Source organism: Narcine bancroftii, chromosome 3 (genome assembly GCF_036971445.1).
Source record: "Narcine bancroftii isolate sNarBan1 chromosome 3, sNarBan1.hap1, whole genome shotgun sequence".
In the NCBI taxonomy this organism is placed as follows: domain Eukaryota; kingdom Metazoa; phylum Chordata; class Chondrichthyes; order Torpediniformes; family Narcinidae; genus Narcine; species Narcine bancroftii.
In genome coordinates this window covers 351361928-351386808 of record NC_091471.1, presented here as the reverse complement: position 1 = coordinate 351386808, position 24881 = coordinate 351361928, and the positions used below count along the sequence as shown (strand labels likewise).

General features: G+C 38.7%; 1 protein-coding gene across 14 annotated transcripts in view; it reads right to left on the bottom strand.

The window, feature by feature from the left end:
- helz (helicase with zinc finger) overlaps positions 1–24881 on the bottom strand; it is a 266938-nt gene that overhangs the window by 126000 nt on the left and 116057 nt on the right. For all 14 annotated transcript variants that reach the window (XM_069929767.1, XM_069929772.1, XM_069929768.1 and 11 more), the window contains 2 exons: positions 15891–16069; positions 2818–2936 (listed from right to left, as the gene is read on the bottom strand). In XM_069929767.1, the coding sequence (XP_069785868.1) occupies positions 2818–2936; positions 15891–16069 (298 nt within the window). The remainder of the gene's footprint in view (positions 1–2817; positions 2937–15890; positions 16070–24881) is intronic.

Here is a 24881-nt window from a genome sequence, read left to right as displayed (position 1 = left end):
CAACCATTGTCTCAAGAAGGCAGCCAACATCATAAAGAATTCAGATCACCCTGGTCACAATCTCTTTTCACTGCTATCTTCAGAGAAAGTACAGAAGCACTTCTATATTCACAGATTTTTTTCCTCAAGAGCCATCAGACTCAAGAACCTCATCATACAACCCCAAGCATAAACTACTGCAGAAACACCAAACGATCTTTTTGCATGATGGAAACATTTTTTTTGGTACTAACTGCAACTGTGAACATTTTCTATCCTTTAGTACAGGTATGTGTCACTTAAAATCCACTTGGGCAACGTCTGACTGCACATATGTCTGTTGTGCCATAATTATTCATTTACCATAAGCAAGTCCGCAGCAATTTAGAAAAATTGATCACTAGCTATAGGAAATTGTATACTGTATACCCAAACTGATCTGATCACCCTGCTCTCTCCCCACAGCCCCATGTCAATCCCCACACTGATCCCACTGCCCCACTCTCTCCCCACAACCCCGTGTTGGTGTCCACACTGATCCCACTGCCACGCGCTCTCCCCACAACAATCTCTATTTACAAGTACAAAGTTTACAAATACACTACAGTACCCCATATCGCTTTGCTAAGTATGCTTTGCACAACGTCCACATCGCATGATGCCCAATTGCCCAGAACATATCATGGGCGTTAAGCGCCACATACCTGTATTTTTTTGTTTGTTTTGTGGTGCATTGTGGTAATTTACTTCATACAATTGTTGACTTACTTTATGAACATGTGGTTTGCAGCAAGTAAGGATTCTGATGCTTCCATAAATTGTATAAATGCATATAATATATCTTCTTTGGCTTGGCTTCGCGGACGAAGATTTATGGAGGGGGTAAAAAGTCCACGTCAGCTGCAGGCTCGTTTGTGGCTGACAAGTCCGATGCGGGACAGGCAGACACGATTGCAGCGGTTGCAGGGGAAAATTGGTGGGTTGGGGTTGGGTGTTGGGTTTTTCCTCCTTTGCCTTTTGTCAGTGAGTGTATCACATCATCTCTGTTAATGCTTTCAACCCAAGAACCCTCAGATTATACCCTCTTTCAATTCTGGCCTCTGGCACATCCTCAAGCTCAAACAGTCCATCAGAACAACATAAGACAAGAAGAAACAAGAGCAGGAAGAGACTCTTCAGCCCTCTTGTATGACCTGCCATTGAATATTATGGATGATCTTTTACCTCAATCTTTCTTTCTTCCACTAACCCCTCAATTCTTTTAACATCTAAAAATCTTCCCTTTTTTTCTTAGATAGATTTAAAACTCCAAAGGTGCACATGGGTGAAGAAATTTTGTTCTGTCTTTCTCGGATGGCCAACCCCTTATCTGAGACCACAGCCCTGGCTCTCAACACACCAGCCATAGGAAAACAACTCGACAACCAGCCTCACCGATTCTGTACATTTTAATGAGATCACAAGTTCTGAATACCTGCACTTCTCTAACTAAACCTCTTCACCCTTCTTTTTTCCTTCTCCCATTTCTGCCTTCATTTGTGACATTCTTTAAAATCTCCATCAATTCAAGCTTTTGGTCCTCTTGTGGTCCAGAATCAATTCCATCTCATCACATCGTGACCTGCTTTGCACTGTTTGGTCTGCTAAATGGAAGCAGCAGCTGTGGCCCTGCATCATAATTAGTGATAGTCCTGCACATGAATGTGTGGGGTAGGATGGAGATGTAGAGAATGAGAAAAGTAGCTTTTAGAACAGATGTTTAGCACATCCTTCCCCTTCCTTTCAGAGAAAGAAAAATGTTCCAAGACTCCTCTTTTACACAGAACATTCAAGTCAAAGGTTCCATTTTCCCCAACAGATGTCAGGAAGTAACACTGACAAAAATTAGTTTTCATCAATTTCACAAAGACAGCATTCTTCGACATGCTATCAATACAGAAACTGGCAAATGAACGCCATATACTTTTGGGAACATCCCAAATACATCTCTGTTGAGAAACTCCTGGCAAACTTTCATTTTTGGCAACCATTGCAAAAGGATTCAATGCTTAGAGTTGCAAACACCAACACACAAATAATGGATGAGGTCTATCTGCCCAAAACCTGTGGATATAAGTACTTCACAGGGAGCCTTCTAATTTTAGGTGAAAAAAACAATGGACCACAATCAATGCTGAAACACTGAGTGTTATCCACCAGAAGAGAGCATTTGATAATTTCCTTTATCACTGATTAAATATCAGTTGTGATATTACACTGCTGCTAGGCTACTGGAGCCAATACGAAATAAGGTTATATTTTAGAAAGCTGTTAATTTTAAAAAGAAATCAAACAAACTGTTAGTGAGGCAAAATGCATATGTGTCTCTGCGTCTGTCTCTGGAATTACTGAGATGAACTGCAGCTTCACTGGGGTAGCAGTGGCTGGGCTGAAGGAGGGATTGGGAGGTAGGGAATATGGAGAGAGAAGCAGAGAACTCGTTTGTGCCAACAAAAAGACTGCATCTCAAAACTGAGTCATGGAATCAGGGCAAACATCAAAAACCTCTGATCTTTAATTCAGAATTAGCTGCAGTAAAACACAGACCAACACAAAATCTCTGTCATTAGCGGTTTTAATTTAGAGCAGCAAAGTCAACATGAAAACACAAAAACCTGACCTGAATTTTCCTCAAGCAAATGACAAAGAATTAACTTTTAGTGTTTAATAATCTGATATTGTCACATTACAAGTGCATTTTAAAAATCAGACATCATCATCTACATTAGAAATAAACCAAATTCCAACTCATTTTCTAACAGTTCTGAGCTAAATCTAAAACTTGTGTCAAACACTCACCTGCATATGATCCCCAGCTAAAACAATCCTTGTGCGTCTACTGGCTAGTGCCAAAGGCATGATAGTCTCACATTCCATTGCTTGTGCAGCTTCATCCAAGAGAATATGAGTGAATAAACCTGTTAATAATCAGATTGTACATGAAAGTAAATCAAAGGCCTTGCAGTTAAGAATTTTGGAACTGAGCTTTTGACTTGTATTCTCCACAACACAAGGAGATTATTTCCTCAATTCAACATTTTATCCAGAACTAATCCCAATGATAGCATTATTTTTCAGGGTTCTATTTTCTTTAGCTTCCTCTTCTACAGTAACACCTACCAACCTACAGAGAACTAAAGCTTGTTTTAAGAGGAATGGAGAAAAACAAATATTTTTACTTTCGTCTACATAAAGGGCCCTGACCAAAAAGATGACTAACCATTTATACCCATGGATACTGTGAACTGCTTAGTTCCTCCAGCAGCTCATTGTTTATTTTAAGAGGAATGGGTTCATTTTCAACACCAGCAAGTCGTTGTATGTGGGATAAATTACTTAGTAAGAAGCAGAGCAAGTTTGGTGCATCTACTTTTCATTTCAAATCAGATTCTGTAATTTTTATAATTAAGCAGTTTCCAACTATTTCATAGACATTGTATGTCTTCACATGGATTCCAGAAGAAAGACGGACAACTTTATAAATATTATTTAGAACACAAGCAAAAGAAAATTTTGCATAGATCTAAAACAGCCAGCAACAACACTGGTGGCAATTCTAGCAAGAAATACATTTAATTCTATTTGAGCAATTTTTCATCAGTAGAAGCAGAGATCAGCCTGCTACACCCTCAAACATGCTCTGCCATTTGACATGATCATAGCTGATATGATTATATCCTCAACTCTACCTTCTCATCTTCCGTAGTAACATTTGAGCTCCTTCCTAAATTTTGAAAACAAATACTGGTGACATATTTTCTAAATTATTGCAGCCTGATTAAAAATTAGATTAAAACCACATATTAATTTTGTTTCTATTAATCTCGTCCATTAGTACTCAGAGAACAAGAACACTGAACATTCCATTTCAAATTAAAGCACACATATTAATCCAAGCAGTATGTGTAAATGTTATATAATTAGAGAATTTTTATTATCTGGTTATAATCAATATTGGAATGAGTACCAATATTTGATCTTACCTTCCAGAAAGATTTTAAAAGTCAGTGTTTTTATTCAGGGGGTGGGGGTTGTGGAGAGATGGTTCGACATTGTATGATGCTTTGAGTTTTATTTAAAACAAATTTAGTCACTGATGCAAAGAATACGGCAGCACAGTTCAGGCAATACTATTACAGCACAAGCAACCTGGGCTCGAATCCAGTGCTGTCTGTAAGGAGTTTGTACGTTACCCTCAGTGGGTTTCCTCCCACTCTCCAAAACATACAGGGACGTAGTTAATTGCCACCAAGGGGGCAAGAAACAGTTTCCTTCTCACTCAGTAATTCAAAGACTCAGGACTGACATAAAGTGGAAAGAATCTCAAGGAACACTGTCACTTAAAAAAAATTGGAGGGAGATGGATACATCAGGGCATCCAGAAATGCATGGGTTTGCCCAAACAACAATACCTCTCGGAAATGAGCATATTAAGGGCTTAACCGATCAGCTGAGAAAGCAACAAACTGAAGTGCTCATTTGCACTCCCAATCACAGAAAACTCTTTGATGAGGACATGGAAAAATTAGAAATTGGAAAGGGAAAAAAAAACTGTTCTCATGAGTTTACAACTACTTCTGAGCAAGTAGAGAACTTGTAATAGATAACAACTTTTAAAATAAACTTCAACTCAGGTCTTTGCCAATCATTTGCCTCCAAATTATGACACATGACACTTAAACACATCTATCAAAAAAATTCTTTAGCATTTCTGCTCCAAGATCCCAACTTCTCCACACATTTCCCATCAGGTTTACTTCAGAATTAATTAAGTTCAAATACAAAGTGTACATTTAATGTTAACATCACTTTCAAATAACACTGAACTCCAAGAGATAATCTGTTTATTTGGTGTAAGACCAGAAATATTAGATCTCTTTCTCTTCCTACAGATACAGCCTGACTGCTGAGGAAATTCCAACATTTTCAGCTTTTGTATCAGATTACGATCATCTACAGTTTTTAAATGTTATTTTTGACCTAAAAGAACGTGGAAATTCTCTAGGCAGAACACTCTGCTGATGACTTACCACTTGTCGGGGGCATTGAACTCCCTAATATTTCAGCAGGGATGGGTTTTGAACAAAAGTGAAGGCAACACAAAAACTAATGAAAACATGCACCAGGACTTCTGTTTGGCTGCAGCATGGTGCAACACCAGTCTGATGCTCCTGCTTACTTTACATTTATTCCATCTATTTGGTTCTTTATTTTACAACCAAAGTGTTTCATATTACTTGCCTTTTCTTTCTCCTGCTTATACTTGCATTAAAATGGCTACATGAAGTAGCAAATCAGAGAATAAAGGAGTGCCAACTAACATGACTATGGAGGCTATTACTGATCAATTGAATCAGCATAGTTGTAAACTGACAATTTTAAAGATACCTTGGGTCAGATTCATACTAAATGAGGGGATTAGCAGAGGAACATGGTGAAGATTTATCATCTGTTGAGTAAACATTGAACCACTTGTGTGACCTCGTTGATAAAGTTGAAAATGTCTGCTCCAAATTAAGTGACACCAATTTGAAGCTTTGACCTCAAAGGCAGGAGCAGATGACAAAATCTATGCATTCTGGGCTTGGATGAATCTGCAGGAAGTGGACAACTTACAAAAATTTTTTTTCAGAGTTGCTTTGTGTGGTTTTTGGGAAGGAGCTGCTTCCATCTCTGCCAGATACTGATAGAGCTCACCGCTCTTTAATACCTGAGCCAGCTCCTGAGCAGAGGCAGTGCTCGGTTATTCTTCAGCTACATCATTATCAAATAAAGGATTCTTTGATTGTGAAGCTTGTGGAAGAGGGAAACTAGAGTATCGTGGCCAGCAATTCAGGATTTAGAAGATTTTCTGCCCTGAAGCCTTACTTGCATCCCAGCATTCCACTTTCTAATGGTCAGAAGAAGTGGTTGCACTCTGTTGAAGAGGCTTAGATCTACCATGGAGATCTCATTACTACATTGTGCCCACTGTGAATTTCTGATGACTGAAGATGATTGACTACTATTACTTTTAAGGATTTTAACATTTCTTACATAATATTCATTGGTTGAGGACTGGTTGGTTTTCTTTGCCTAGGATTTTTTTTTAAATGGGGTAATAAACTTAATAGGGTTGTATTCATGTAGGTAATTTTTTTCTTTGTATTAAATTCATTGAGCTATTAAATTCTTACGAGAAGACTAAGAAATAGATATTCATTTCCCTTTCAGTAATATTAGCTCAAATTTTTACTTTAGTATTATTCTTTATACTAAATTCATTGAGCTATTAAATTCTTACAAGAAAAAGAGTAAAATATAAATTCATTTCTCTTTCAGTAATATTGGCCCAATTTTTTTACTTTAGTGTTTTTCTTTGTATGAAATTCATTGAGCTATTAAATGTTTATGAGAAGAATTGCATGACAAATTTTTAAAAAATATTTGTTTTGGTTGTAGTCAATAGAATTAATTATCGCTTGGAAGAACTGATTATATTTACATTAACAGCAATGGAGCAAGTGATAACAAGTCAAACAAGAACATTTATTTGGGTGCAAGATAGATTGTTTTGATGAGCTTGCCATTGAATCTTTAGCAGCTGTCTGGTTTTGGGGTTGGAGGCAGGGATTGTTTTCTGAAGGTTGTTATGGCTTTAGGAATCTGTGCAAACTCTGACTGTTAAAGGATTATTTACAATTTATAACCAGTTTCATATTTCTGCCTCAAGGCTGTCACCTGGAGGTTGGATATTATTTGTCCTTATCAACTTACATTAATTATGAAAAAGTATGGATAATTCTATCAATTTCCTTAGTTGGAATATAAAAGGTTGGAATCATCCAGTTAAGAGAAGCATTTCCACATATTAAACAACTTAAAGCTACTACTGCATTTTTACAGGAAGTGCATTTTCATTCCTCCTTGCAAGTTAAAGTTGGGGGTGGGGGGTTGGGTCCTGATTCTTGTTAATCAAAATATTCCTTTTGTTCATCACAATGTCATATCAGATACAAATGGTCATTATTTCAGGTAAATTGTATAATAAAATGGTAGTTTTTGTTGATATTTAAGCCACAAATGCAATATTTTATTTGAACATTTTTTTCTTCCTTATTGGACTGGAGTTTACACTCTATTGTACTGTGTGGGTGCTTTATTTGTTAATTAGACCCTACTTTGGAACACTCATCTCGTAACCTACCACAATGAGTAAATCTACCTCATTAATTCATTCTTTTTTTAAAAATCAGATTATGGTATTTCTGTTGTTTGGTGTTTTCTTTATCCAAATAGGAGATAGTGTTCTTTATTTTCACATGTTCATCAAACTTATTTGCGAATTGATTATTTTCTTATTGATAATCAACTGATTCCACTGACTCATTTTTGTAATTATCAGAGTATAGTAATATCAGATCATGCCCCTGTTGTATTATCTCTGACTCTTCTTAGCCTCCCTCAATAAAAAAAAAGACATTGGTGTCTCAATTCAAGTTTATTATCAGATAATTACTTTGTGAAATTTATGGAGGAGCAGATAACATTTTTGTTTGATATAAACACTTTGTCAGAAATTTCTAGTTTGATTGTTTGGGACGCTATGAAAGAATTTCTAAGGGGGAAAATTATATCTTATACCATGAATATAAAAAGGAAGGTCAATAAAGAAATATTAGAATTAGTTAATCAAATTAAACAAATACATCAACAATACGCTCAAATTTAAAAATCCTGAGATATATGAAAAACAAGTTACAAAGATTTGAAAGGAGGTTGGCAACATTATTACAGATCATTCTGAGATAAATAACACATTCAGGAAATTTTATTCCCAACCTTATACTTCTGAGTTCACTAATGATAGCAGTTCGACGAAAAGTTTCCTGAATCACTTAAATATTCCCATGCTTTCTTCGGATGACCAAATGATCCTATATCGCAAGAGAAAATAGTTGCTGCTATTTCTTCATTACATTCTGGAAGAATTCCAGGACCTGACAGGTTTCCTGTGGTGCGTTTCGTCTTTTTCTCAACTGCTTTTACCCCAATTAAGTTCTGTGCTATGAGAATCTCTTAGGCAGGGAAATCTGCTGGCAAAGGGTTTGATCGAGTTGAATGGATGTATTTATTCAAATTATTGTATTCATGCCCTATGGCTTCAATTCTAACTAATTTTAAACAGTCACAACCTTTCAATCTCCAACAGGGAACCCATCAAGGCTGTCCTTTTAGTCCATTAGTCTTGGTTTGGCCATAGAGCCATTAGTGATTGCATTTCGAGAGTACAGGGAAATTTCAAGGATTTGTAGGAAGGGAATTGAACACAAAGTTTCCCTTTATGTGGATGATCTTCTGCTTTTCTTATCAAGTCCTGACCCTTCTTTATTGTCCACGCAATCAATACTTTCTCAATTTAGTAAGTTTTAAGGATATAGATTAAATCTGCAAAAAAAAGATAATTTTTCCCTTTGAATACACCTGCATCTTCCTTTTAAGATTGTGGAAAATCAATTTAACTATCTCGGAATTACAATTACAAAGAATCATAAGTACCTTTATAAAGAAAATTTTATTACATTATTAAAACATGTGAAGCAGTGTTTAACACAATGGTCACCCTTTTCTATTCCTCTGGTCAATCACATTAATTCAATTAAAATGAATATTTTACCTAAATTTTTATATCTTTTTTAGCCTATCCCAATTTTCATTCCCAAATTGTTTTTGATTCACCGGATTCGATTATATTGTCTTATATAGAGAAGGATAAGCACCCTCATCTTACAAAGTTCATCTAAAATCTAAAAGGAATGGAGACATGGCACTACCTAAATTCAGATTTTATTATTGGGCGGTCATAATACGTAACCTTATGCTTTGGTTACATTTTCATAACCGAGTGGACCGTCCAGTATGGGTAGCAATGGAGCTGAATTCTGCTAAAAACTTTTCCATTCTAGCACTTCTTGGATCCTCACTTCCTTCTCTTTAAATAAATCAATTGATAATCCTGTTGTCAGGCAAGATGCAGTTCAAAAAACACTTTGGATTTCATGATTTTTCTTTTTCAAGCCCTATTTTATCCAATAATCTTTTTCAACGCTCTTTGCATGATCTTGTTTTTTGTGACTGGTTTAGATTTGGTATCGAACGTTTCAAAGATCTTGTTATTGATAACAGTTTTGCATCATTTCAACAGCTTTCAAGAAAATTCAATTTACCAAATACTCATTTTTTAGATATCTGAAAATCAGGCATTTTCTTCAATCTCAGATACCTGATTTTCCTCTGGCACCAGATGCAAACATTATTGATGTATTTTTTAGTTTACAACATTCTGGCAAAGGTTTAATATCCATTATTTATTATAAGTTGGTGGGTTTGAAACATGCCCCTCCAGTTAAATTTAAAAAAGCCTGAGTACAGGATTTAAACTTTTCATTATTGGACAAGGTTTAGAATTTAATTTTTAAGATGGATTATACTACATCCTTATGTGCCATCATTGTTTGTACAATTTAAAGTTGTACACATGGCCCATATGTCTAAAGTCAAATGATCTCTTATCTATTCAGATGTAAATTCTTGTTGCAATAAATGTAAGAGAGGAAAGGCTTCTCTAATTCATATGTTCTGGACATGTCCTAGCCTTGAAAAATATTTGAGGTATGTATTTCAAACTTTATCTTTAATTCTTAATGTAAATCTAGAGCCTAATCCTTTGCTTGCTCTTTTTGGTACAACTGGAGAGGATGATATTCTTTTAACTCCAATTAAATGTTACCCTCTGTCTTTTGCCTCTCCTTTGGCTAGATGTGCGATGTTGTTTGGTGGAAAAGATGTTGACCTTCCCACTCATGCTCAATGGCTGAGGGTCATTGTGTCCTGTTTAAATTTAGAAAAGACTCAATTAATAACTTAATACAAGGTTTCAAATGGTGTGGAGACCATTCCTGAGTTATTTTCATAACCTCCAGGCACAATATTAATTCTGAATTTTAATACTTGCTATTTTATTTCAGGAATGAAGTACATTTTTCATACAATGTTGGTTTGGGGTTTAGAGCCATGTCATATGTGATAAAATTTTCATTTTGATGTATTTTTGTATTATAGATGTGCTATATATGCTTTATAGTTTGTTGAGTATTCTAATCCGTCATCATTATTACTATGCATTCCATGAATGTTTTGTACATGTTTATTTGTGAAAAATCAATAAAAATATTAAAAGAGAAAAGATGCCTCTTTTTTTTCCTTCATATTGAACTTTATGCAATAAGAATAAGATTTTTCTTATTTGCACGGCTTACCTCGTCACCAGTCCGTTCAATTTTGAAGACGTTAAGTAGGTTATGTAGGGTCAATTTTGAAATGGGACAAAACTACCTGGGCTTGAGAATTCTAGAAAAATCACACTTTGTCCCAGATCCAAACTATATGACATTTATGTATTTCACCTGCATGTCTTAACTGATATTTAGAAAATACATGTTACACAGAACAATGGATCCACGTAGCTTTCCAGTGGAAAATTAGACAAACATGAAAAAAAGTACTCTTGGCAGCAGGAAACCACTGCAAATAGAATTAAACCAGTAGCTTTGATTTAAAGAACAAATGGGTTCCTTTTCAACCCAAGATCTTTAAGGAATAATTAATAAACCACAGCTTTTTATTTCTCCTTTCACTTGCACTTAGCCAAAGATATACCAGGACTTCAAGGCAATCAAATTAAAGCAAAATAGAGCAGATGCTAGAAATCTGAAGGAAAACGGAGGCTGAAAATGTTGAGCAAGTCGGGCAGCATTTCTGGTGAGAGAAACAAAGATACCATTTAAAGTCAAGGACCCTATATTAGAACATGAACAACATTTTCAGCCTTCCATCGCAGGAAAAGAAAGATGATATTGCCTCCCAAGTGAACATACAATCAAATATCAATTTTGATTGGAGACAAGAGAGATTCTAAGTCCTAGAATCTAGAACAAAAACATAATCCGCTGGAGGAACTCAATGAGTGAAAAAGAACCGTCAATGTTTTGGGTTACAGCCCTTCTTCAATATTATCTGCCTTTGAGAGGAAGCTTTGAAATCTGGGTAATCAATAAGTAGCAGCAGTGAGAGACTGACTTCATGCTCTCAGCCCAACTATCAACATGGAGCCTACCCTCAGAAAAAGACTCCAAACACATCAACTCTAATTTTGTCAGAATTTTAAACAGTGGAAAGGAATGCACAAATGCAAAACAAAACTTCAATTTAAATACGACTTACATGACATTTGTGGTCAACTAGCCAACAAGATTGCATCTGAAACTAACCCAAGCAGAGCAACTATGAAGGTTAGCATTTGAACCCTGCCACATTGACTGGCAAAAGAAATTCTGGCTTGGTTTATTTTAGTTTGTTCTAGTATTGATAACCATCATGAATACTCCTTGACTAAGGTGTGGAGATAATTTCATGTCTACAATCACAGACAAATAGCCACTTCACCAGAGGAGAGATTTAATGTATCGTTCACCTGCATCAGATAGACTATTAAAATCTGACAAAAACAAAGTGAAATCTATTTTCTCAGGAGAAAGAAAAGCTTATCATCACTGGTCTCCATGGAAACAACTACAAAATATGTTCAGTGCCATTGATCAGTTAGTTGAGAGGATGCATCTTACATGGCACAGAGGATGAAGTTCCACATCTGGCATCAGGAGCACCTTAAGGAGACTCCATTATTTTGTTTTTCATAAAGATCTCAAGCTAGTTCCCATTGAATATGAAGAATACTCAATCAGAAAGCCACTCCCATGAAAAGACCAACTCATGCCAACTATAACATGATCAATTCTTGAATTATGAAGTCTGATGAGATCCAACACAGTCTGTCGAATGGCTTTGATTCATGTTGAACTGAAACTGTTTATCACAAAGGCAAGGATCACTCTTTAAAAGAAACCACTGTAACTACAGAGTACACAAGACTGTCTTATTTGGAACTGCTGGTGATAGCACCACCAGCTTTTTCAAAAGCACATGAAACATCACAAAATGCAGAGTCAAAGGGAAATAATGAATAAACTAAATCTTTTGTTCTATACCAAAGAAACGGTCTCTTCCCTTTCTCAAAGCACCAAAAGTGATTAATATAGCAAATTTACAGGTGCAGCAATTAAATCAAACCAGATTACACCTATTGATGAACATGAAAGAAGAAAACTTATTTTTCATGACATAATTGCCAACTGGAAATTAATTGGTTGCAGCTGATCAGCACAGTCATTCCTCAACTGAAAAGATGCTTGTGATAAGGTTCTTTGTCTCCAAGTGATATCCTATTTACATTACTGCTTTGCTTCTCATTAGGCAGCAAATTCATGCTTATAAAAATAGCCTGTGTGCAAACTGAAGCATTGCCAGAACGAGGAGCAGTGTTGATGAAATGTTGTTGAAAGGGTTGAGCACAGATAATGTCTCTGTGTTCCTGGATTTAGAAGCCTTTTGCTATCCTTCAATTCTACATACAGATGTTTAGAATGTTTACATGCAATTCATTGCTGAGTTTTTGTGTACAAATCTTTAACACTGCCTCATTCAAATATACAGTAGCAGCCATTTTTTTCTGATTTCAAAAATAAATAATTTATATATAAAATGTGCGAGATAGAAAATAATGAGGTCCACTAAACGTGGAAAATGTGAGCATAAAATGGATATATATCAGCTTCCATAAATTTTCAAATATGCTTTCTGTAATATGAATTCCCATGATGGAAGATTTAATCCAGATTATCCCCTCTTTGTGTTGTCTTAGGTTAATATTTTGTACCTCAGCGACTTAGTTCCAACCAAGCTTCAGTACTGTCAAATACAAACATGAATGACGTGGTCAGAGGCTGGCCATTCGGCCCACTGAGTAAATGCCACTCCTATCATAACCATGCCCTGTGGGTGAAAGTCTGCAGGTGGAAGTGGTGCTACAGTTGTAAAACGAGGAATGAAGCAAGCTTCTGCAAACAACATGTTGCAACCAGATATTGGGCTGAGGAAAATAAGTTTACTTTAAAAATAGAGCTATAGGATCTTGCTAACTGAACATTGGTTTACCATTTAATTCAGGAGACCTCCAAAAGTCCAGCACGCCCTCAGTTTGGCATTGGAGAGTCAACCTAGAGTGTCAACATTCCAACAGGGGTAAGTCTGCTAGCCCAAATTACGTTGCAGAGATAAAAAAGTATCTTTCAAATTCTACTCTATAAACATTGCATTTCAGAACCTGTCAAACCAAACCCCTGCATGCATTCATGGCTCCTCTGCATTTTAAAGTGATACTAAGTTATAGACAGTATTATAGAAACACCACTTGGTGCGACAAAATAATGGGAAATATGTCTGCTCAGATTTGATGACTCAACTGTCGGACCTTATTTGTTATTAGCACTTTGAACTCAGATATTTCTGTCTGCAATTGGTAAGACAATTCCATGGATAATAAGTGAAGGCAATCTGATGCAAATATTAACAAGCATGCTACAAACTCCAAAGTTTCAGCAAGATGTCTGTGTTAACCAGGAGTTCAGCTGCTAGGGATTCTGCTCTCTGTTGCCTGCAGGATCGTGCATCTCTATGCCATTCTTCATATTCCTTGCAAGTGTTCCAGTGAATTTTAAAGCAAATTAAATATTTTAACAGGCAAGCTCTATTGTATGGTAGGAATGTAGGAGCCAAATGTAAGCAGCAAATTTCCATAAACTGCAGAGATAAGTAACAGATAACTAGCATCCACATTTGACATTGTTTCTCTCTTTAACCCCACACCAACATCTGCGTCCACTTTTTTTTGCACGGATAAGCTTTCCAATTCCCTCCCCAACCAACCTTCCACTCCGAGGCACTTCCTACTGTAAAGACGGACAGTGCAAAGCGTACCAATATCTTCTCCCTTCACAAACAGAATTTCCAGGTGAAGCAGAGCTTTACTTGCACATTGCCAAGTCTCCTGCATTCAATGTGGCCTCATCTACACTGGCCTCATCTACACTGGTGAGAATGAATGCAGATTGGGTGACCTCTCTGCTGTTTGTGGGTCTAAACATGAGCTTCCTGTAACCAACCATTTTAACCTCCTCCAACCATTCCTAAAATGATAATTTTAATTAAATGAAACTTAAATACACTTGAGAAACAACATCATATTCTTCCTTGACAACCTAAATCTAATGGCATGAACACAGTTTTCTAATTTTAGGTAACGCTCACCCCGATCGGATTTTACTGTTTCCATCTCTTCTTTCCCTATTCCTGTATTCAAATTTGTTTTCTCCAACTTTTTTCCTTACCTAATAATTTCTCCCTCTCTCTCTCTTCACCTATCACACTTTGTTGTCACCTCTGAGACCCTCCCCCAACTTCTTTCCTCTTGTATATGCTAATTTACCTTTTTGCCTTAATCTTAATAAAGGGTTTTGACTCGAAATGTTGGCTGACCATCTCTTCCCATGGATGCTGTCTGAGCCATAGATTTCCTCCAGCAATTCTTTGTCTGCTCAAGATTCCAGCATCTGCAGTTTTATATTATTCTTTTTGAGATGTTGATTGCCCAGGACAATGGAAAACCACTCCTTTGCTCTTCATCAATACTGCACCACAGAATCTTTTGTTATTTCTCTAAGATGACAGTCAGGACCTTAATTTAATGTCTCAACCAAAGGAGGCCACCCCCAAATGGAGAGAGAAACATTAAGTGAATATCATCATATTACAAGCCAATTAACTGTGTTTCTTCTCTTTCCAATAGCAAATCACGGCCTGTTGGGAATGGCCTTCTGCTACATTTTGCAAATTTTATATTCTTTTGTTTGTATTCTGTCATAATGCTGACTTCTGTTCATTTTCTCACTAATTCCCTCCTTAATTGACCAAATGAGCTTCACTATGTATCCATGGTATCACTGGCCTCAGCATACAAGAGATATTCTCTTTGAGATAGTCGTCCCTCCTCTACCTTCTTGCAATTTAAAAATAACTTGTCTTCCCTCTGTCCCAGTTCTGCTGGTCTTCAATCTGAAACATTAACTTGATCATAGAATGCAGAAATCAAGAGTACAGTCCAAGTCCTTTTGTCCACAGTGTTATTCTGACCCAATAACCTACTCTAAACATTGCATAAAATTTCCCAACTGCATAACCCCTCCATTTTTCTCAGTTCCGTGTACCTATCTAAATGTCTCTTAAAAGATCTGATTGTACCTGCCTCCACCTCTGTTGCCGGCAGGGCATTCCATGCACCCACCACTCTCTGTGTGGAAAAACTTACCTCTTGTATCCCCCCCAGAATTTATTCCCAAGTACTTTACATCTATGCCCCCTAAAGTTAGCCATTTCAGCCCTGGGAAAAAGCCTTTGTCCATCAACACAATCAATGCCTCTCATCATCTTCTACACCTCTACCAGGTCACCCCTCATCCTCCTTTTCCATAGGTGTTGTCTGACCTGAAAAATGTTTCTAGCATATTCTGCCTTTACTCTAACTTGGTTTCATGATCAACACAAAGAAGTGTTTCCTCACCTCACCACTCAAGTATTTAGGCCTAATTTTCATTTGAGAAACAACATCATATTTTGGCTGAGGCCAGTGATACATAGTGAAATTCCATAAATTTGGATTGTAGAATCAAAAACATTTTATCATATCTCCCATTAATTATCCATTTTCAATGGAATACACAACCTGGTATATAATCCCTTTTCATAATTTAAGCCTTGGAATCTTCTGAAAAACCCACATTTTAAGCCCAGTATAGAAATCTTACATTTTGAAAAATGGGCATGCAAATATATATTTTAAAATTACATAAACATTGATTCAAGTTCCTAACATTACTTACCAAATTCAAGATCCAACTGGCAGAGATATTGTGATGTACTTAGAGTAACCACCACCACACGATGCCTCAAGATGTCCTCTTTCTGTGGCATCTGAAAGGTGGAATGTGTGCTTGAAATCAAACAGTACTGTTGCACTACAGGGTGCACAGTTTTCACCCATCGATTTCTGAAATACACCCTGTAAGAACAGAAATTCAAATTCAGGCAATAGGCAGATGAAACACTTTTTATTTTACTCAGCAGGTCAGCAACGTAAATGGTGAGGAAAAAGGAGCAGCTCAGGCTAATGAGCTGATGTTAAAACAGTTTCTCTTGCCATGGATGCAGCCCGACAAGCACAACATCACCAATATTTTCAATTTTAAAAGTGTTTCTGAACATTTTGATCCCAACATCAATCTTTAATTTTATAACACAAAATAAACTTTCTACCTTACAAACTATCCACACAAGTTACATAAAATCAAAAATAAAAAAACTGTGATTACTGTAATCTTGAAATTAAAAACAGAAAATGCTTGAGGCTCTTAACACATTTGGCTTTTCGGTCTGGGACCCTTCATCAGAACTGCTGAAGAGAAAATAAATTTGTTTTTAGTAATTTCAGGAAGAGGATGGGTAAAACAAAGGGAATATCTCTGTGGATGTAAGTTCATTATGTTCTGTGATGTATTGTTAATGCTGGGACATGCTCAACTGGTCAGATGATATAAACTTTCTCACTGTGCCTTGGCACATGATACAATAAGTTTTCAAATTCAACTTAAAGAGAGTAAGAAAAACTGAGCTGAAAACGGCCAAAGATAGAAATGGTTAATTCTATAACACAGGAAAAAAAAACAAGTCATCGAAAGTTGGAGAATTCACAAGAGTCTGGAAAGTGACCCTTGTTTTGGGTCTCCTTGTCTCTTCTCTCTCTCTTTGGCTTGGCGGACGAAGATTTATGAATGGGGTAAATATCCACGTCAGCTGCAGGCTCGTTTGTGGCTGACAAGTCCGATGCGGGACAGGCAGACACGGTTGCTGCGGTTGCAGGGGAAAATTGGTTGGTTGGGGTTGGGTGTTGGGTTTTTCCTCCTTTGTCTTTTGTGAGGTCAAAGTGTAAAAATTATGATGAATTGAAGTGGCAGGCAACTGGAAGCTCAAGGTTTCTCCTAGATACTGATTGCCTGTGCTCCACTAAGTAATCATCAAACAAATGTACCACTCAAGAATGGAGGAAGTGCAAGTGAATTGTTGCTCCAACTGGAGAGACTTTTTGGCTCCCTGAGGAGTTGGAAGAGGTGAAAGGATAGCTGTTGCAGCGCCTTCTGTTGCATAGGAAGGTGCTGTGGACAAAGATTTGTGGGAAAGCAGAACAGGGAGTGACCGCTTCAGAATGATGGAATCCTCCTCACATTCCTATCAACTTTCCCCCCACACCCCAGATTCAATATTCCCCTATTTGCAATTTCTTTTTCAAAACAGTATCCAATTAACCTACCACCCACACACTTTAAGGAGATGGGAGGCAATTGGAGTACCAGGAGAAAACCCATGCGGTCACAGCGAGGACAGTGAAACTGCACACAGTTTGCACCAGAGGTCAGGATCAAACCCAAGTCATTCACTGTGCTAGCCCGTAGACAGGACAGTGGTGAAGGAAACACACTTTAAAGTTTGTAATATGGTTAGTGAAGAATACAAATGGCAATAATAAGAGATCAATGAAATTTGAAGAAACAAAATAATCTTGTTTAAATAGTGGACTAGAACTGAACTCATCGCCACTGATATTAGTGCTTCAAATGCATAATCTGGCTTTAACTTGGCATGAATTCATGGATATTTCAGCAAAGCAAGCAACCCCCGATGAACCACACAGGGACTTCAGCTCTCCCATTGCCAGAGTCATACAGACCCTTCAGCCCAACTCATCTGTGCTGACCAAGTTGTTCATTCAAGTAAGTTGTATTTGCCTGTGTTTCATCTGTATCCCTCTAACCATTTCCTATCCACTTATCAATTCAAAGCAAAAACTCCAGCATCCCAACTGAAAACATGCTTTACAAGATATATTGAATGTATTTAATGTGATCACTCTCAAATTAAATCCTAGAAAAACCCATGTTTCCACAAATCTACATTTTAAAAAACTGTAGACCAGCAGAGACATTTGCACCTAAGCTTTAAGACTTTTGGTAAAATACTCTGTTCCCATTTTTGATGGTTCATTAATTCTCACCTTGTGTGCGAAATATATACACCCATATTAAATGGGGATACACAAGAGACTGCAAAGTTCGAAGTACAGATTTATTGTCAGAGCACAGACATGAAATCACATACAACCCTGAGATCATTTTCCCTGCAGGCCAGGCAGAATCTCTACTTATCAATGGTGCAAAAAAAACTGCCCTCAAGAAAAGATACGTACATAATAGAGCAAAATGTAAACAAAAAAAGAAAATAAATTGACTGTGCAATACAGAAGAAAAAATAAATATTCAGTAATCAATAACGTGTAAACCAAGAGTCCTCAACGGAGTTTCTGATTGAGGTTGTTGTTGAGGAATCTGATGGTGGAGGGGTAGCAACTGTTCCTGAACCTGTTGGTACGAGACTTGTGGCACCTATATTTCTTTCCTGATGGCAACAGCGAGAACAGAGCGTGTCTTGGGTGGTGTGGATCCTTGACGATTGCTTTTGCTCTCTGACAGTGATGTTCCATGTAGATTTTCTCAATGCTGGGGTGTGTTGTGTTATGACAATGATCTTTTGCAGGGTTTTGCCTCTTAGAGGTATTGGTGCCCCCATACCAGGCTGTGAAACAGCTGGTTAACACACTTTCACTACACATCTGCAGAAGGTTGCCAAGGTTTCTGATGTCAAAACGAACACCTGCAAACTCCTGAGGAAGTAGAGATGCTGACATGATGTGTTGGGTCCAGGAAAGATCCTCCGAGATAGTGACTTCCAGGAATTTAAATTACTCACCCTCTCCATCTCTGATTCCCCCAATGATCACTGTATCATACACCTGCAATTTTCCCTTCCAAAAGTTCACAACCAGCTCTTATTGGTATTAGTGACATTTTGTGCGAGGTTGTTGTTAGTGTACCATTCAGCCACATTTTCAATCTCCCTCCTGTATGCTGACTCATTTCCCCTTTTTATACATCCCACTACCATAGTATCATCAGTAAATTTGTAAATGATGCTGTTGTATCGAGCCACAGTCACAGGTGTGGAGCAGGGGGGCAAGTATGTGGTGCTCTGGTATTGATGGGGATTGTGGAGGAGATGCTCTAACCAATCCTTACTGATGGTTGTCTGGAGGTGAGGAATCCAGGATTAAAATACACAGTGGGGTATTGAGGCCCAGGTTTAGGAATTTGCTGATCAGTTTTGAGGGGACGATGGTGTTGAATGCCAAACTGTAATCGATAAAGAGCATCCTGGTGTAAGTGTCTTTGCTGTCCAGGTGTTCCAGGGCTTTGAGTAGAGCCAATGAGATGGCACATGCTGAAAACCTGTTGCTGTGGTAGAAAAATGGAATGGATCCATGTCACCACTGGGACAGGAGCCTAAACACTTTACCTCCAGTCTCTCAAAAGCATGCTATTACTGTGGATGTGAGGGCCACTGGTCGGTAGTCATTTAGACAGGTTACCACTCTGCAGGCAGATGTTGGAATCCGCAAAAAATTCAATTTGTTGAAATTCAGCAGGTCGAGCAGCATCAATGGAAGAAAAACACTGTAGATGTTTCAGGCCAGAATCCTGACAGTTCTTTTTCTCCTCCTGATGCTTCTCAACCTGCTGAGTTCCTCAAACAGATTGTATTTTATATCATATTAAATAATGATAGATTTGTGAGTATAATCCAATGTCTCCAGAAACTGAATTTCAAAACAAAACTTCCCACCCAACAGTTTCAGTTGGGTTTTTCAATATTGCTGATGAACTCCAATTACCATTTCCCACAATCATTAACCATTCAACTACATGACTGCATCAAGATACATGGACAAAGTTTAATTCAAAATTTAAAAATTCTCAAATTATTGCTTTATTACACTCATTACTACTTGTTCAGATTCAACTAGCTGTGTGAAACTTCGACCTATCAGTGAACACAGAGTTCCAGCACTTCCACTAAACTTTATAACGAGGAACTGATTACACTCAAATTAAAGTAAGTCCACAAGGAATGAAAAGATACCCAAACACCTTATATAGTATTTGTCTCTATGAGGCAGTTAATCAGAATAATTCTATCAGGATTACATCCAACATCTGTATCTTCTAGAGCCAGATTAAATACCCATATATGCAACAAATTAAGTGCACTAGATTAGTAAATTTTTATTATCATTAAATACAACAAACTGATGTTGCAAAACTGAAGTCAAGGCAAAATCCACTAAATATTCAGTCAAGCAGAGCCTGCAGACAGAGAAACGTAGTTAACAATGACTTGTTAATAAGAATAGAAACAATCCTTCAATTATACAGGCCCCTAGGGGAACCACAACAAATGCAGTTTTGTTTTCAATAGGAAGGATATAATCTTCTTGGAACCAATGTAACCAGGTTCTACATGGTTTATTCCTAGGCCCAGGGGATTGCAGATGCCTAACCTTTCATCTTAGACTTCAAAAACCTGCAACCTCCAAAAACTGGCACTTTTTTGGGTAGATGACATCTGCTCATCAAAGATGGAGTTTGGTGCTAAGTAACACCTTCACTCAACTTCCATGTATCCTGTCATGTTCTGCGTGGCTAATTAGTGGTATCTTACATTATAAGTTCCCTACCCATTGAGCATGACCCTCGCACAGCTCACGATGGAATATCCTGTGTTGTTCCGCTACTTTATAAGCGCCTCCGAATCGCTCATACTGACGCTCACACAGTGTCGCACCGCTTTCACTCAGCCTGGTGGCAGTAGCTCAATGGCCATCGTTGTTACCCATAATCCCTCACACAGCTGAAACCGCTGTTCCAGCGCCAACGCAGGGGAACTGAGAAGGGGGCTGTTCTTCTAGTGCTGGTACAGCAGTGGGGGGTGGAAGAGAGAGACAGCAGCACAACTCAGGCGGGTGGGGAGAGATGGCAGCGTGACAGGGCGGGTGAGGGTGGGGGGGGGGGGAAGAGATGACAGTGCAACAAGGGGGGGGAGAGAGATGGCACCACGACTTGGGAGGGCAAAGGGGAAGAGATGGCAGTGTAACTCGGGCAGGTGAGGGGGAAGAGACGGCAGTGCAACTTGGGCGGGCATGGAGGAAAAGAGAGAGCAGCATGACTCAGATGGGTGGGCTTAAAATCAAAATTATTCCAAAATCTGGAAAATTCCAACAACGACAGGTGTCTGGACCTGACGATCCCAGAAAAAAGGTTAGGAACCTGTATCTGATTGGGAAAAATCATATACAATGGGTCTAAAGCATCCAGAGTTCAGAAAAGTGACTGACGACCTGAGACAGTTGAGAACTTGCATTTTCCTCCTTTTACTCATTATTCCATAAGACCACAAGATATGAGCAGAAATAGGCCATTCAGCCCATTGAGTCTGCTCCACCATTTAATCATGAGCTGATCCATTTTTCACTCAGCCCCTTTGCCCATCCTTCTACACATAACCTTTGATGCCCTGGCTAATCAAGAACCTCTGCTGTAAATACACCTAATGACTTAGCCTCCATAACTGCCCGTAGCAACAAATTCCACAGATTTTCCACCCTCTAGCTGAAGAAATTCCTCTGCATCTGTGTTCTAAATGGATGCCGTTCAAACCTGATGTTGGAGCTTCTTGTCCTAGACTCTCCCACCATGGAAAACAACCTTTCTACATCTACTCTGTCCATGCCCATCAACATTCAAAATGTTTCAATGAGATTCCCCCTCATTCTCCTAAATTCCAACGAGTACAGGCCAAGAGCCGCCAAACGCTCCTCATGATAACCATTTCATTCCTGTAATCATCCTTGTGAACATCCAAAGGGACTGCTCCCTCTATGAAAACCTGCTTCACTTCCAACAGTAACAAAAGCATCCTTCACTTCCCCAACTTCTGAAAACACCCTATCTGTCAAAGAAGATACAACATCCACCATTTCATTTGGTCCCTTCAGGGCCCAAATACTCCTGAACTTGCAAACCAGCAATTTACTTAGGAGAAACTGCAGGTTCTGGACCCTTGAACAATGAGAAACTGGAGAGGCTCAGTCGGTTGGGCACTATCCATGGGTAGAAATGGTCAATGTTTCAGGTCTCGATAAAGGATCTTACTAACCATTTCTCTGTATGAATGCAGCCGCACACAGGTGCACTTCAAAGATGCGTGCTTAGCTCACTGCTCTACTCTCTCTACACCCATGACTGAATGACAAGTCACAATTCAAGTAGCATCTGCAAACTTGCTGGTGACACCACATTTGTCAGCAGAATCACAGAAGGCAATGAGGAAGCGTAGAGGAGTGAGACAGATCAGCTAACTGAGTGGTGTCAGAACAACAACCTTGCACTCAATGATAGCAAAACCAAGGAATTGATTCAGGAAGGAGAAACCAAAAGAACACAACCAGTCCTCATCAAGGGTAAAGAACTTCCAATTCCTGGATCTCAACTTTTCTGAAGATCTGGGGCCTTCATGTTGGTATAAACATGACGGTGTCTTGCCAGTGGCTATATTTCATTAGGAGTTTGAGGAGATTCACCAAACAGTCACCAAAGACTCTAGAAAATTTCTACAGGTGTGGAGAGCATTGTCGGGTTACATCATTCTCTGGTATGGAGGTGCCAATGCACAGGATCGGAAAGGGCTATCCTTTATAGATATCTTTAATAGGTGTCGTCTCAAGAAAGAGGCCTCAATCATCAAAGACTCTCACCACCTTGGCCATATCCTTTTCTCATGGCTACCATCAGGAAGGAGGTACAATGCACACCCAATGTTACAAAAACAGCTTCTTCCCCTCTGCCATTAGATTTCTGATTGAACAATGAACCTATAGATGTTATCTCACTTCTTTCTCTTTTTTGCACAAATTATTTATTTTCAAATCTTGCATTTAAAGAATTGCAATTTATAGCAACTTTGGACCTGTAAAGCACAATTCTGCTGCTGCAAAACAACAAATGTCATGACACAGGTTCATGACAATAAACCAGATTCTGATTTAGATTCTAACCCACTGAATCCCTCCAGATTCTCATTGTTGGATCAGCAATTTACTTGTGCTTTGATTAATTTTTAAATTTTGTTCAGCATTTAGAATGCATATCCAGGAAAAAGAGCACTAATGTAATTCATATTAAAGGGATATTTGTAAGGTTGCTGACTGAGATGCATTACTGAAAATGTAGGTGTGCCCAGAACCTCAACTCTGTTTAGCCACACAGCTCTCCCTTTGCCCTAGAGACTTCTCGATAGTGGTTGCTGGCCTCTGAGTTTGTTATCACAGAAAAATCCAATTTGGGGAGAGCCATGCAACCAAGCAAAGAAAGAGAAGCCAGCACCTTTCATGATACGCAACTGAGGTAGTGAGAGAGACAGTAGACCCAGGTGGTCTGCCAGTCCCAGTGATGGCCTACACTGCACCTGTGCCCCAACATCTCAGCCCTGATTATGTTCACCACACCAGCCTCACAGTCAAACCCTGTGCACTGCTTTGGTGATTCATTCCTCATTGAGCCATGGGAGAATGACAGTTTCATTACTTCCACAGCACCAGGATCCCAATGTCATAATATGTAGCCAGTGGGCAGTCACTGTAAATACAGGCAATCCCCGGATTAAAAACGTTCGATTTACGAACAACTCGTACTTACAAATCAACAAGCCGGCAGGAAGTAGAACATGGTCATCTTCAGGTTCCAGTATAGTTGAGTCAGCATCAAGAGAGAGTATGCTGTAGAATACTCTCACATGATGCTGCCATCACCCAGTGTGGGAACAGATTCGAAACTGATAAGTACAGATTAGAACATTGCACCTGCACAATACTGTATACTTTGATTTCGTCTGGTTTACAAGTGACTTGTGAACCAATAGTTTGGTGACTACTGCCTCCTTGGGTTAAAAGCAGCTGGAAATGAACAGATGTTTCTTTGCAGCTGATGTACAAGCTCTGAATAAACATCCTTCTTCAAAAATTGACTCCAGTAGTAAACCACCACCACCTCTCCAACAGCAGAATCAAACCCTGACTCTCCAGCACCAGGTCCATCCTCTCCAACAGTAGCTATCTCTCCATCACCATCCTATTATGTTCTATGTTATGTTTAAGATGTTGAAGTGTATTTGGAAGTGCTTTACATGCATAGAAAAGTAAAACATAATATATATGCTATATACTAAAGATAAACATTTGACCAACTGATGCTAAATAAAGACTGTATGTACTTGTTCCAACTCAAATATAAATTCGAGTTAAAGACAGACCTAGGTAATGGAACTTGTTTTTAACCCAAGGACTGTCTGCATTCACCACCCAAGGACTGCCTGCATTCACCACCCAAGGACTGTCTGCATTCACCACCCAAGGACTGTCTGCATTCACCACCCAAGGACTGTCTGCATTCACCACCCAAGGACTGTCTGCATTCACCACCCAAGGAGTGCCTGCATTCACCACCCAAGGACTGCCTGCATTCACCACCCAAGGACTGCCTGCATTCACCACCCAAGGACTGCCTGCATTCACCACCCAAGGACTGCCTGCATTCACCACCCAAGGACTGCCTGCATTCACCACCCAAGGACTGTCTGCATTCACCACCCAAGGACTGTCTGCATTCACCACCCAAGGACTGTCTGCATTCACCACCCAAGGACTGTCTGCATTCACCACCCAAGGACTGTCTGCATTCACCACCCAAGGACTGTCTGCATTCACCACCCAAGGAGTGTCTGCATTCACCACCCAAGGAGTGCCTGCATTCACCACCCAAGGAGTGCCTGCATTCACCACCCAAGGACTGTCTGCATTCACCACCCAAGGACTG